The sequence below is a fragment of the Oryctolagus cuniculus genome, chromosome 11 (assembly GCF_964237555.1).
Source record: "Oryctolagus cuniculus chromosome 11, mOryCun1.1, whole genome shotgun sequence".
In the NCBI taxonomy this organism is placed as follows: Eukaryota; Metazoa; Chordata; class Mammalia; order Lagomorpha; family Leporidae; genus Oryctolagus; species Oryctolagus cuniculus.
Window position 1 is genome coordinate 48,536,768 of NC_091442.1, and position 15,693 is coordinate 48,552,460.

The following is a 15,693-nucleotide window of genomic DNA, read 5'->3' on the forward strand; positions in this document are numbered from 1 at the left end:
TGTCCAAATTATGTACACTGCTTCAATCTTTAGAAATATAACCCTAACAAGAAGTTAGAACCAAACAAGAACACTATGGCAATGACAGTGGGATGAATCATAGGGAGAGGCGGTGAATAGAAGTTGATATGAAAATAGTTTCAATAATTCAGAACTACAACTTCATATTGAGGGCAATTTAACCCAAATGACGCTAATTTGTATATTTGGATGCATAAAGTTGAGAATTTAGAATGTTCCAGTCTGAGCTCAGATGGCACTGGAATGGAGCATGTCTACTATGTGATGTCAAGAGAAAAACTGGCAAACTGGAATGTCCCAGGGGAATGAGCAAGCTGGACAGGATGTAGAAACTGTGCCACATGACCTACACTGGGAAGAACTAGGAAAAAGAGACTAGAGAGAAATGAGATGCTTCTTTTCAAGGACATAAATGACTGTTGGGTAGGAAAACGTTTCACCTTTTAGTAACTGCCCTAAAATAAGCCCCCATGAGCTGAGAAAACACATTTCAACTAAAAGTAATATACTCTGAAAACAGAATGAGGTTCTTCAATTGAGTTCCTTTTCAACAGGGCAGTGACTAAACAATTAAATATATGGATTTTTAGAGGATATTTAAATAACATCAAATGGATTCTAAATGATCTTCTAATTCATGATTTTGTGATTTTTAGAACATATATGACAAGCACAGGCTCAAAATATTTTGTAGGCTGGTCTGATTGTGTTAGTATGTATTACTGCTTTTTCTTATGAATCAGTGTCAAATTCCTTACAAGTAGGTTTCCCGAAGTAGAACTATCAGTTGGGCAAGGAATCTTTGTACCTGACTTCCAGAACTCCATGAACAAAAATTGGGGCAGAAAGAGAGGAAGAGAGAGGGAGAGAGGAAGGGAGAGGGAAACCACTGCATTGCTACACTACTTCTTGGGGAGACACAAGGCGTGTTAGTATGTTGCAGGTTCTGAAATGCCTGTGTTAAAAGGAAAAAACATAGCATAACTCTTGAACTCTGCAATGAGACTATTCAGAGTCCTCCACTATACATATTTTCCTGACTTTCCAGCCTCAGTCTATAGAGCTTCCTATCAAATCTCCACTCCAACCACCCAGGAACTGTTGTCCACATTTTGGCCCTGGCAATCTCTCTCTGTAAGAGGTTTAAATTCCTGTGCCTTCCCAAAGGGGTCTCCCCTCCTGAAGCAAACCAGAGAGAGCCCCTCTCAGGTTCACACTCATCTGTCAGAGGCTCCGAGTGGTTCTATTTCATGAATTTCCTCATTAGCTCTTGGCCACACACAAGAATATAATACATTCTGATGTGCCTCACAACACCTACTGTGATGCTTCTCACCAAGTAGGTGTGTACAGTAAGCCTGTCTCAGATTATTCAAGGAACTAGAAGACAGTTAGAAGATGACATACCCATGCTGTGGTCAGTGTCGATATGGTTACTCTTAAGGGCAGGACCTTCTTTAATCCTGGAAAGTAAATGGAGAAGGTACTGTCAAACCCTGACCAGCAGTGTTTAGATGCAGCATTAGTGTAATTTGTATCAATTTTTTTCTGAACAAATTGTTCTGTCTTTTGTCACTGTGGTCCAAACTAAATGACTGACCCCTAGATAGAAGCATGAAGTTGAGGAGAGAAATGGCTTTATTCCCATGCATGAACTGTGCTTTCATTGTTTGTTATTCTGTTTTCACTGGAGACATTTGGCTATACATTTGCCTGCACCTAGGCACCCAGATTCTCATCACACACTGGTCTAACTTTGGGAATTTTCTCTGTAAATAAATTGAATAATCTATCTCATTCTTCCTGTCAACTTGAGCTACAGTGCAAATAGCTTTCAACTCAGGCTTGGAGGAAAGTGCTGACGTCTCTCTAAACCGCGTCAGTGACTGACAGTGACCACCCCTTTAAGAGTTAGCAAGTACCTGACCTTTTTTTAAAAAAATACTATTTTTATTATCCCCTAAATATTATCCTTCCAGAAAAATACAATGAAACCCTCTCCCAAAACTAGAAAGTTTCAAGAAAATCATCTGTGGAATTTCCTTAGACAAACTGAGATGTCCAATCAGAGGTTCAAAATTACATCATAAAAAAGGGATGAATTATCCTTAAACAAGGGGAATGCAATGAAAAGTAATTTTACTGAATAATAATTATTTTTCCTACAGAATTTTATGTCATTACTTCTCTTTTATTTGTCCATATTACATAATTAATAGCTGAATGCAGGAAATTAAAGAAACTCATTTCCTGAAAACAATGGGTATTATTAACAAGTTATTCTAAAGTTTTATTGAGGAAATGATGCTATGTTGCTGGAGAGATTATTCCAGCCACCTCAAGAGTTCTTTTATTTTTTTCTGGTCGAAATAAAGTTAGAAATTAATTGATGTTTAAAAAGGTTACTGAAGTGGTTTGTGCTTGTAAAATTCATATATTGTTTTCTTTCCTCAAAAAGAATTCATAGAAGAGTTATTTAGTTAAGTTTTCATTTTTCCTTGTATTTGTCTCATCTACAGCAGTAATACCAGCACTTAGGAGTATAACATAATTTAGCCCACCCCTCCTAGTGGTTAATATCAAATCCCTGAAGACCTTTGATTCAGTATCAAAGGACTTTGCCACATATTCTTTCCTTGACAAACGTTTTACCAGAGTACCCTACATTCATAACTTCATCTAGCTCCAGATAAGGAGTGGGAGTAGGCTGTGACCTACTGAACTGTTAATTGTCTTAGCAGAAGAATGCTCACACATTTGGAAAAGGGTGCAACTCTCATCAAGACGTTTGAATCTCTCAATATGCAATATCTAAGGCAGTGGCTACCAGAGGCTGTGCCTTTTTCTTCAGTTTGGTGGTTGGTTATTCTCTGCTATCATTCTTGGGTACTAACCAGTCCACCAGTCTTCCCAGTGGTTCTGTGACTACTATGTTACAGTCTTTTATCCATGTCCCCTTTAGAGACTTACCAAGCATACTTCATGTCTGTCCAATAATCTGTTTTTCCTTCTTTTCAACTGTTCTTTCTTCTCCTGATATCTTTTCCTCCGAAATATTCTCTTCTCCAGATAAAAAGCTTTGTGGGTGATTTTACTCACATTTTAGGAGAGTAAGGACTCATGTTTCTGCATGTTGTTAAGGCTCTGGTGTCTAGTACAATGCCTAGAACATTGGAGACATTTGTAGGCTACACAGGCTGTTGTAACAAAATACCAGTCACTGAGTTGCTTAAACAATAGAAACTTATTCCTAACTGTTCTGGATACTGAAAAGTCCAAGCCCAAGATGCTAGAAATGTAAGTCCCATCCGAGGCACCTTCCCCTTGGACTGTGGGCAGCCACCAACCCACTGTGGACTCTCGTGACCTCTTCTTGTTCAGACAAGGAGAGAAACAGAGAAATCTCTCTGGTATCTCTTCCTTAAGTGCATTAATAGCATCAGGCCAAACCCATTCAGTCTTCTTCACCTGATCTAACCTAATTACCTAATTCCCTACCTTCCAAAAGTCAAGTTTCCAAATACCAATGCATTAGGGGTTGGGGCTCCAACATATTAATTTGGGGAGGGGGTGGGATAAAATCATGCAAACAGAGTTTGGACAAATACTTTCGACTAAACCATTGGATGTTTAATTTTACATTCAATTCAATTAAAATTTAGTCAGTGTCTCAGCTGCACTGATCCCATTTCTTGTATGGAATAGCCCCAGTGACCGCAGCGTTGGACAAAACAAATATAGAACGTTTCCATCATCATAGCAAAGTCTATTGAGAAGATAGATACTAAGAAACTGTGTGTGTCTGCCTGAGAACCTCTGCTGGATGTCATCTTTACCCATCTTGGTCCCCAATATTCCCTTGTGGACAGCGTTGGAAGTTCTTTTTGCCTCTCTGCTATATCCTGCAATAACTATGGTTTTGGCATTTTTAATAAGTTAAAGAACTTTTTGTGTATTGCCGTTGACTCGTTCCTTTTTCTGCTATAAATCATGAGCAAATCTTCCCAACATATCCCTAAAATTCTGCCACTTTTCTGTTTCATTTTTGATTTCTTTTCTTCTTATTCTTCGAATAAGGCACCACCATCTTCTCCTGGACTATGTTTCAATCATTTCCTATCAGTTTGCCCAAATTCCCTTTTGCCTTTTCCAATAAAATTTTCCCTACAGAACTCAAAGTAGTCTTTAAAAAGGCAAATCAGATTATAACTTTCCATTTTTGAAGTATTTTCAACCATGCTTAACAAAAAATCCAAACTCTCAACAGGAACCCCGCCTACATCTCCCACCTCATCTCAAGCCATTCCTTTTCTTTTCTTTTCTTTTTTTTTTTTTTTTTTTTGACAGGCAGAGTGGACAGTGAGAGAGAGAGACAGAGAGAAAGGTGTTCCTTTGCTGTTGGTTCACCCTCCAATGGCCGCCACAGCTGGCACGCTGTGGCCGGTGCACTGCGCTGATCCGATGGCAGGAGCCAGGTACTTCTCCTGGTCTCCCATGGGGTGCAGGGCCCAAGCACCTGGGCCATCCTCCACTGCACTCCCTGGCCACAGCAGAGAGCTGGCGCCCCGACTGGGACTAGAACCTGGGGTGCTGGCGCCGCTAGGTGGAGGATTAGCCTATTGAGCCACGGCGCCAGCCGCCATTCCTTCTCTTGAGCATTACCTCTACTCACACTCCCACTTCCTGTCTATCACCGATGCTACTTCTGCCCAGAAGCTCTCTTCACTCAGTCTTAGCTGGATCCTCCTTATCCACTTGGCTTCACATAACTGTTACCTCATCAAGATAACTTCTTTGGACTTGGTCGCTGAAGGATTTTGTCCTCTTTTTACTATGACAGAGAGTTCCCGTTATTGTTATCTTTAATAATTTTTGAAATTACTTTTTAAATGTCTTTATTTGAGAGCGAAAGAGAGAGTTCCTACACTCTGCTTCATTGTCCGAGTGCTCACAACAGTCGGGGCAGGACTGGGCTGCAGCAGGCTGAACCCAGGAGTTAGGAACTCAATCCAGGTCTCACACCAGCATCTTCCCAACAGGGTAAGTATTGCAGGAAGCAGGAAGCTGGAGCAGAGCTGGGACTTGAACCCAGGCTCTCTGCTATGGTATGAGGGCAGCCTAACTGGAAGCTCATGCACTAGCAAAATGTGCATCCCTGACATTTGTAGTCTTATATTAATATTTATATCCTTGATTAGTATCTCACTTCCTCTCCATGAAGTCAAAGAACTTGTCTTTCTTACTTTTTTCATTATTTCCTGATGCAATATCTGAAAGACAGTAAGTTCTTAGCATAAGTTTATAAATAAACCATGGAATATAGGAAAGGTCCTTAGAAAGTTCTAGGAATATGCATTTTCTTAAAAAGCGTGCATGGATTTAAAAAAATTCACACTAAAATCAACTTTTTTTTGACAGGCAGAGTTAGACAGTGAGAGAAAGAGATAAAGGTCTTCATTCCATTGGTTCACCCCCCAAATGGCCACTACAAGGACTTGGGCCATCCTTGGCTGCCTCCCCGGGCCACAGCAGAGAGCTGGACTGCAAGAGGAGCAATCTGGACAGAATCCGGCACCCCAACTGGAACTAGAACCCGGGGTACCAGCACCGCATTCAGAGGATTAGCCTAGTGAGCCACGGTGCCGGCCTAAAATCAACTTCCAGTTCCATTTCCTATGAACTTTTTGAAGTACCCTCTTTTGTGTGTTTTAACCAATGAGCATGTGAGTGAGTGATGAATGAGAGAATGTATCAATGCCTTGATGTATTCCTCAGTGGTCTTCAGGGATGAGTGTGCCACTGTGAAACACAGGGCATCAGAGAGCCTCAAAATGCCCTAGAGATGAAATAGTAGACTCTCACTTTGGGTATTGGATATACGTGATAGCTTCTCTGCAAGGAGCTGCACAATATTTTCTCTTTTTTTGCCCACACTAATTCAGTGTGACTTTTAGTGACTGAAATATATTCAATTTACAATCCAAGGATGTAGGAAATTTGAACACTGTAACCAAACAGTAGTGAATTAAATGCAAATACTGTAATCTAGTTTAAAAGTACTTGGCTTTTTGTCGTTTATATTTGCAGCCTTATCACCAGTACTTCTTCTCACAAAGCTTACCTCCAGTGATCTCAGAATGCATTTATATTTGTACTACTCACTGTGGGGAGCAACTCGGACTAGACTGTTACTGGAATTAAGACTTATTCTATGCATCTGCTCTCCCACAATATGGCGCTGAGAAGGGAAACAGCTTCTACACAGCTGCCTCCAGTTCAACCAATAAACAGCAGGACCTGCTCCTGATTGGAGGAGAGCAGCGTACTCGGCGTGTGGGTAGCAGAGTTGGGATTGGTGGAAGAGGACTATAAAGGAGGAGAGAGACAACATGCACCAGGAACACCTGAGGAACATCTGAGCAGCCCCCGAGAGAGCCGACTGGCGGTGTGCCGCTCCCCCGCAGAAGTGGGGAAAGTGGCCAGGGGGAACCGCCCTTCCACGGAGGTGGAAGGGTCAGTAGCCAACCCGGGAAGAACCAGCAGCAAACCCGGGGAGGGCCGAGCAGACAAAAGAACAGCGCAGGGTCCTGTGTCGTTCCTCCACAAAGACGGGGAGCGACACTCACCTGAGAGGAAGTATACCTTAACTATATGGGTCTTAATTATAATCAATGCAGGTCTCCCTCATGGGTGGCAGTATAATTAAGACCCCATACAGTTAAGAGTAGGTTTCCTTACATCAACTCTGCTTAGCATGAACTGTTCAACATGATTGTTGTTGAAATTATAGGTCACCTGTTTATGGATTTATGCCTAAGATCTGTCACTTCTTAACAATGGAATAATTATCTAATTTCTTTAAATGTCAGTTTTTATCACTGTAAAAATGGAAGAAAAATGGAGTTAATAATAATAGCGTCTTTTTCATAGCCTGCCACGTGGGAGACCCAGAAGAAGCTCCTGGCTCCTGACCTTAGCCTGGCTAAGCACTGGCCAATGTGACCATCTGGGGAGTGAACCAGAAGATGGAAGCACGCTCTCTCCCTCTCTCTCTCTCTTTCCCTCTTTCTCTGTAACTCTTACTTTCAAAATAAATAAATAAATCTTTAAAAAGGGGGGAAAAAAAGGACACACATTGTGGCATAGCAGGTAAATCTGCTGCCTGTGACACCAGCATGCCATATGGGCACTGGTTCAAGTCCCAGCTGCTCCACTTCCAATCCAGCTCCCTGCTAATGGCCTGGGAAAAGCAGCAGAAGATGACTCGTGTTTGGACCCCTGCCACCCACGTGGAATACCCAGATGAAGTCCCTAACTCAGTCCTGATCATTGGGACCCTCTGGGGAGTGAACCAGCATAACAAAGATATCTCTCTCTCTCTCTCTCTCTCTCTCTGCCTATGCCTCTGGCTCTGCCTCATTGTAACTCTGTCTTTCAAATAAATACATCTAAAAAAATAAGTAAAACCATTGCAATTATTTGAACTTTTATGTATTTAGCGTGAAGACTGCAAAAGTCCAAATGCAGATTTATACAACTATTTTGTACTGAATAAATATTTGAGGAATTCTTTGGACTTCGGGGAAATCATCTTTATTATTTAACCTTTTTAGACAGTGATCCTTTAAAAATTTCTTTGAAGATCCTCTTTCTTTATGGAGCTCTGTGAAGGGTCTGTTTTTCAGTTAGTTTTATTTGATGAAGAATTTTACTTAAATCTAATAATTGCCTCTTTTTCTCTTCCCTTTTCTTTCTTCAGAACGAGGTCACTCAGACCCCTTGGTGTCCTACCTGTGCATTGTCTTTTGTGTCATCAGTTCCTCCTCTACCTCATCTGGGATCTGAAGATAGACTGGGGTCTCTTTGAAAAGAATGCTGGAGAAAACACTTCTCCGGGAGGAAATTGTGTATCCCCAAAAAGTAGGTGCAAGGAATGTTTGTGTGTTTTTTTTAAAAGAAAAGTTACTTGTATCACTGACTAAATCTTACTGCAATGTAGATTCAACCTCTAGTTATTTTAACCCAATATAAATAGAACAATAATTATCAAAAATACGGATTTGTTCAGTCAGCAAAAATGTATTAGGTATTTACTATGTTACGTATTTACTATGTTAGGCATTACAGGAAATAAAAACAAAGTCCTCAGGGAGACCTTAAACTATCATCTAAATAAATAATTTAAATAAATTACAACACAATGTTATAAATAACTCAACAGAAAAATAACAGTATAATTTGTGATTTATTTTTGAACATGGCATTCCCTCCTTTTTGTAAACTCCTGTTCCTCCAGTTTGTGGTACTCTTCCTAAGAAGCCTTTATTTTTTCCTGTCATACTTGGCCATTAGTCCCTATCCTTTTTTACCTTATATAAACTTCTGCAGTCATTACGTTATCTTCTAATTATCTGTTCAGATGTCCATATCTCTCACTGTCCATCATAGTTCCTGATATGTAGTACACTTAATGAAATGAATGACTAAATATTTTGGCTGAATGAGCAGTATTATGAATTCACAAAAGTAAGGAAGTGCCTGACTCAAGTTGGGTGCATCAGAAAGCCTTCCACTTTGATTTATTTCAACAAGTGTTTGTTATAATCAAATGCCAATTCAATGAGAAAATATAGATACTTCTCCAAAAATTATTTTAAGGATTTTGTATACATGAATAAAAAAATGAGAGGCCAAGTTAAAAAGTCAAAAGACTGAAAGTATCTTTACACAAATGTTTTAGTTAAGAATGAATGCCCTGATTAGACCTTAAAGGAAATTGAACAACAAATTGAGAATCCTGATATGTGCATTCTGATTCTAGCTCCCTTTCTAACTAGCCATTTAATTTTAGGCACTCAAACTACAGTGAATTCTCTTCTGTAAGGTAAGGGTATTAGACGATATTATCTTCTATTTTTTTCCTAGTTCTAAAATTCTGTGATAAGGAAGATATATATTGGATAAATCATATTTTACAGTTTCTCAAAATATCATGAATACTTTAAAATATATTTTCAAAAATGTGGGAATGTGTCATATTCAGTTGTTGAGTAGGAGACACTATTTGCAAGGGTGAGGATTGAAGACAGAGGAGAGTGCTGAATGATATGTAGAGTAACTTCAGATAAGCAAATGAAGAGAGAGATGGGAGCACTCATTGTTAATGACCTTTTACTTACATTATGTAATAAGCCCAGTGTGAAAATTTAGAATATATGACCAAGACAGTGCACATTTTTATGAATCTCATTTCAAAAGAAAATCAGTCATTGAAGATAGTGTTCACAAGCTGAGATAAAGCAGGCCCTTCCGTGCTTACCAGATTGTGTACCGTATAGCTGCTTGTGTTGTTCTTGCCTCAGTGAGAAATGTGACACACGTTCCTGCTGTGAGGATTGCACAGAGGAACTGTGTGTAGCTTTACGGAAATGCTAATTCACCCCCCTTTTTAAACAGTTCTAACTTACAGGTTTCTATGTAATAAAATTAGTGAATAGAAGATTTAACTAGTTTCTTGTATATTACATGCTTTTATGACCCTACAATATAAAGTGCATGTTTTCCTACATTATAATTTGCAAATTTATGAGAAGAATTTTCTGGATCACCACACCTCTTTTCATTGTTTTATTTTTTTTTATCTTTTATTAAATGAATATAAATTTCCAAAGTACGACTCATGGGTTACAATGGCTTTCCCCCCCATACCGTCCCTCCCACCCACAACCCTCCCCCTTCCCACTCCCTCTCCCCTTCCATTCACATCAAGATTCATTTTCAATTATCTCAATATACAGAAGATCAGCTTAGTATACCTTAAGTAAGGATTTCAACAGTTTGTTCCCACACAGAAACATAAAGTGAAAAATAATAGATGATTTTTTTTAAATGATGATGAAATCAGATCAGACCTATTGTCATGTTTAATCCCAGTGAGAGTCAAGTTGGGAATTGATAATTTCTTTTTTTTTTTTTCTTTTTTTTTTTTTTACAGAAAATCAGTTTAGTGTACATTAAGTAAAGATTTCAATCGTTTGCACCCCCATAGAAACACAAAGTGAAATATACTGTTTGAGTACTCGTTATAGCATTAAGCCTCAGTGTACAGCACATTAAGGACAGAGATCCTACATGAGGAGTAAGTGCACAGTGACTCCTGTTGTTGACTTTACCAATTGACACTCCTGTTTATGGCATCAGTAATCTCCCTATGCACCAGTCATGAGTTTCCAAGGCTATGGAAGCCCCTTGAGTTCTCCGACTCTTATCTTGTTTAGACAAGGTCATAGTCAAAGTGGAGGTTCTCTCCTCCCTTCAGAGAAAGGCACCTCCCTCTTTGAAGACCTGTTCTTTCCACTGGGATCTCATTCACAGAGATCTTTTTGCCAGAGTGTCTTGGCTTTCCATGCCTGAAATACTCTCATGGGCTTTTCAGCCAGATCCGAGTGCCTTTAGGGCTGATTCTGAGGCCAGAGTGCTATTTAGGACATCCGCCATTCTATGAGTCTGCTGAGTATCTCACTTCCCATGTTGGATCACTCTCCCCTTTATTTATTCTATCGGTTAGTATTAGCAGGTACTAGACTTGTTTATGTGCTCCCTTTGACTCTTAGTCCTTTCATTATGATCAATTGTGAACTGAAATTGATCACTTGGAATAGTGAGATGGCATTGGCACATGCCACCTTGATGGGATTGAATTGGAATCCCCTGGTATGTTTCCAACTCTACCATTTGGGGCAAGTCAGCCCGAGCATGCCCCAAATTATACATCTCTTCCCTCTCTTGTTCCCACTTTTATGTTTAACAGGGATCACATTTCAGTTAATTTTCAACACTTAAGAATAACTGTGTGATAATTACAGAATTAAACCAGTTATTTTTTGAAAGGCAGCGTGACAGAGAGGAGAGCAAGAGATGGCTGCAATAGCTAGAATTGGGCCAGGCTGAAGCTAGGAGCCAGTAACCCCATCTGTTTCTCCCATGTGGGTGTCAGGGACCCAAGTACTTGGGCCATCTTCAGCTGTGTTCCCAGGAGCATTACATTAGTAGGAAGCTGGATCTGAAGTAGAGCAGCCAGGACTCAGACTGGTACTCTGATACAGGGTGCTGACATCATAAACAGTGTCTTGATACCTGTTGCACCACAATCTTGGCCCTCTTTTTACTTTATTTTATTATTTTTTAAAGATTTATCTCTTTATTTGAAAGGCAAAGTTACAGAGAGAAAGAGAAATCTTCCATCTACTGGTTTGCTCCCCAAATGGCTACAGAGGAGGAGCTGGGCCAGTCTGAAGCCATGAGCCTAGAACTCCATCCAGGTATCTGGTGTGAGTGGCAAGGGCCCAGGCACTTGGGCCGTCTTCTACTGCTTTGCTCAGGTGCTTTAGCAGGGAGCTGGATCCGACGTGGAGCAGCCAAAGCTAGAACTGGCACCCATATGGGATGCTGGCATCACAGGCAGAGAGGCTTTACCTACTGTGCCACAGTGCTGGCTCCCTTTTTATTTTAAAAAGGCAAATATTGGAATAAGATTCATTTAAGCTTGAAAGTAAAGAGGCCATTCCTGAGATCCAATGGACCTTCATTAAAAATTAAGAACACATTGGGTGGGCATTTGGTACATCCTCCATTGGAGTTCCCAGGCTCAAGTCCTAGCTGTGCTCCGGTTTCCAACTTCCTGCTAATGTGCACCCAAGGAGGCAGCAGGTGATAGCCCAAGTAGTTTGGTCTCTGCCACCCAGCGGGGAGACCCAGATGGAGTTCTAGACTCCTGGCTTTAGCCTGGCCTAGCCTCAGTTGGTGATGGTATTTGAGGGCTGGACCAGCAGAAGCTGTCTCTTCTCTTTGTCTCAACACCTTTTGAATAAATAAAAATCAAGAGCACAGCTATATAAACCTTAAAATCAGTTACTGAGGGCCGATGTTGTGGCACAACGAGTTAAGCTACTACCTACAACACTGGAATTCCATATATAAATCACAGCTGCTCCATTTCTGATCCAGCTTCCTGCTAATGTGCCTAGGAAAGCAGTGAAAGATGGCCCAAGTGGTTGGACTCCTGCCACTCATGTGGGAGACCCAGATGCAATTCCAGGCTCCTGGCTTTAGCCTTGCCCATTCCCACTTGTGTTGTAGCCATTAATAAAATCTTCTTTAAAAAAAAAAAACAGTTCTTGATGACTAAATATGCATAATTTTGAGTAGGACATTCCATGTGCAGGAACCATTTTTATTATCTCCATATTCAAACTTCACTTTTCTGTATCAATTCCCACATCCGTCAACCTTACACTACTTTTTTATGATTTATTTTTGTATTTGAAAGACTTAGAGATCCGCTGGTTCACTCCCCAAATATTTGGTCACAATGCCCTAGGACTGGGCCAGGCCAAAGCCAGGAGCCAGGAGCTTCATCCAGATCTCTCCTGTCAGTACAAGCACCTGGGCTATCCTCCACTGCTTTCCCAGCCATTAGCAGGGAGTTGGTCCGGCAGAAGTGGAGCAGCCAGAATTCAAATTGACACCCATCTGGGATACCGACATCAGAGGCAGAGGCTTTACTCACTATTCCACAGCACCAGCCCCTAGACTGACTGTTAAAAGCATGTTTAAGCCTAACAATAAGTACGCTGAATGTGGATTTATCAAAGAATTGCATTATCACCATATTAGGAGGATGCAGACTGGAACAGGAAGATTTATCAATGTGTTAAAACCCTCTTAGTAACCCTAATAAAATATATCATAATCGTAATTCAATAGATAATGTTTAAAATTGACTATAAGATAGAGTAGCATGCATATCTTATTTAAATATAAAGAGGATAAAAAGTAGAAGAAATAAAGTGAAAATTTTTGTCTCTTGGGAATAGAAAGAGAAAGTAGTAAAGGGGCTCCTGTTTTTTTTTTTTTTTTTTTTAATAAATAGCCCTCTAACAGAGACTAGGACTGCTGCTTTGTTAAATTAGTTTAAATAAAACCAAGCTTATGGCTTAATACACAAATATTCTGGTTCCAAAAAAAATCACTAACTTTAAATACATGTATTTAAAAAACTAATTTCCTAGAGGTTAGACAAACAAAACCATGCCTTGCAGTTCTGCTCTGCTGGCAGTTTATGTACTTCAGGCTTGTAATAGCTAAAACTCAACTCCTAAAGTGTGTGTACTCTTACCTGGAGGTATGAGTTGAGCACTGTTTTCTACTAGTGAAAATAGAACATTCCTAAGTTCCACTCTGTGTGCTTTAGCCACGCTTTATTTCATTCGCTGATGTCAGGAAGCAAGGCAAGAAGCAGGTGTTCTGGCATAGCAGAGTAAGGCCCTTCCTGGGGCACCTGCATCCTGTATCAGTGCCTGGGATTGAGTCCTGCCTCTGCTTCCAGTCCAGCTCTGTGCAAATGCTCTTGGGAGGCAGCCGCTGATGACCCAAGGTCTTGGGTTCTTGCCATGCACATGGGAGACCTGGATAGATTCCCAGACTCCTAGCTTAGCCTGGTCCAGCCCTGGTCGTTGTGAGCATTCTGGGAATGAACCAGCAGATGGAAGATCCCTCTTTCTGTCTTTCTACCTTTCAGATGAAATAAATTAAATAAGTGCAAATAGTACAGTTAATAAATCTGCTTATCTTTTCTAATGCTAGCTCTTTAGTCATTAGCTATCATATCCCTGTTAGAATATGTTTCAGTCAGTAATCCCATCTGGCTCATAATTTCTGAGGCCCAGAGTAGAGTCTCATATTAAAATAAGGGAATGAAGTGTATTTGTGAAATGATCACTCAAATTAAGTAACACTTCATTTTGAATATTGTACCATTTAAGAAAAAATGAAATTGGTGCAATATTCTTTTCTTAAAAAAAGATTTATTTATTTATTTATTTGAAAGCGTTTTACAGAAAGAGAAGCAGAGAGAGAGAGAGGTCTTCCATCTGCTGCTTCACTCACCAATTGGCCGCAATGGCTGGAGCTGCGCCAATCCGAAGCCAGGAGCCAGGAGCTTCTTCCGGGTCTCCCACGTGGGTGCAGGGACCCAAGAACTTGAGCCATCTTCTACTGCTTTCCCAGGCCATAGCAGAGAGCTGGATTGGAAGTGGATGCAGGACCGGTGCCCACATGGGATGCTGGCACTGCAGGCAGCGGCTTTACCTGCTAAGCCACAGCACCAGCCCTGGAAATATTCTTAAAATATAGTATGTACTTCTCCCCCAAATGAAATATAAATCTTTTTCCTTTTGAATCTGTGCTTATTGGTGAGAAATTTGTGAATCTTGTTGGTGATAGAAGTGCTTATTTTTGAGAAATGTGGTGGGAGGCCTACTCAATTGTTTATTATTCCTCAGGCTTACTACTGCTGTGCATCAAAGAGGATGTGATACTACGCTTTGCCTGGACCATGCAAATCTCCATTACCTCCACGACTGTGTTGCCTCATTCTGGAGACATCATTGCCACTGTCTTTGCACCCTTTGAGGTTTTCTGGTGAGCAAATTGCTGAAAAGTTTATCAAAGATTCTTCTTACCTGAATGATGCCATAGTACTTACAGATTAGAGTTTATCATAACATACAAGGGTGATTACAAATGTGGAAAAGTGGAATTAAAAAATAAGTGTATATTATATAAAATTTTTGAAATCTACATAGTTTTTTTCATAATACACGTTGAACATTTTGAAGACCCTCCATATGCACAGATTTATTTTTCTTTTTTTTTTAATTTGAAAGAGAGGCAGAGACACAGAGAGATTGATTTTCCATATGCTGGTTCACTCCCCAAATGGTTCACTGGCAAAGGCTGGGCCAGACTGAAGCCAGGAGCAAGGAGCTTCCTCTAAGTCTCCCACGTGGGTGCAGAGGTCCAAGCACTTGAGCCATCTTCTACTGCTTTCCCAGGAGCATTAGCATGAAGCTGGATTGGAAGTAGAGCAGCAGGGACTTGAATTGGTGTCCATATGGGATACTGGCATTGCAGGCATTGGCTTTTACAAACTACACCACAATGCCGGCCCCAGAACTTTTAACCAGAATTCTTGGAAGGTAAAAAGGAATATTGTGCTCAATTACTTGGAGTGTTAGATTGGGCTGCAGCAAGAACCATGGCAGGGGGGTGGGGGGAGGCAGGGGGAGATACAAGGAGACATCTGTGGAGCACATATGCATCGATTTCAAAATTATTTTGCACCAAAATACCCTGATCTTTAATGCTATTTTCCACGAGCCTTTTAAAATACCTTCATACTTGCAAAGCTTAGATTTTCCAGCTTTTCCCAAATTTCTGTCAGTCCCAGAGATGGAACATCCTACTTGAGGGATTGAGAGGTTATTTCTTACAAAGTAAAACAGGGACTGGCATACAGTGGAAGCCTGGGTTGAGTCCTGGCTGCTCTGCTTCTGAAACCTCTCCCTGCTGATAAACCAGGGAAGACAGTGAAAGATAAGCTAAGCACTTGGGTCCCTGCCACCCAAATGGGAGACCCAGATGGAGTTCCTGGCTCCTGGTTTCAGTCTGGTCCATCTCTAGCCATTGTGGCCTTTTGAGGAATAAACCAGCAGAGGGTAGAGCTTTCGCTCTCTTCTCTTTCTCTCTCTTTCTTTCTCTCTCCCTCTCTCTCTCCTTCTCTATAATTCTGCCTTTCAAATAAATAAATCTTTTTTAAAAAACCAATGAAGT

General features: G+C 40.6%; 1 protein-coding gene across 6 annotated transcripts in view; it reads left to right on the forward strand.

The window, feature by feature from the left end:
- Window positions 1-15,693, forward strand: part of LOC127487786 (solute carrier family 53 member 1-like) — a 147,879-nt gene that overhangs the window by 81,891 nt on the left and 50,295 nt on the right. For 5 of the 6 annotated variants that reach the window (XR_011380027.1, XM_070052152.1, XM_070052149.1 and 2 more), the window contains 2 exons: window positions 7,781-7,941; window positions 14,364-14,502. Coding sequence is in view for 4 of the 6 variants with exons in the window: in XM_070052152.1 (XP_069908253.1) it covers window positions 7,781-7,941; window positions 14,364-14,502 (300 nt within the window). In the remaining 2 variants the exon portion in view is untranslated. Of the gene's footprint in view, window positions 1-4,407; window positions 5,062-7,780; window positions 7,942-14,363; window positions 14,503-15,693 lie in introns of those variants that run through there. The other variant, XR_011380028.1, reaches the window with a different exon arrangement.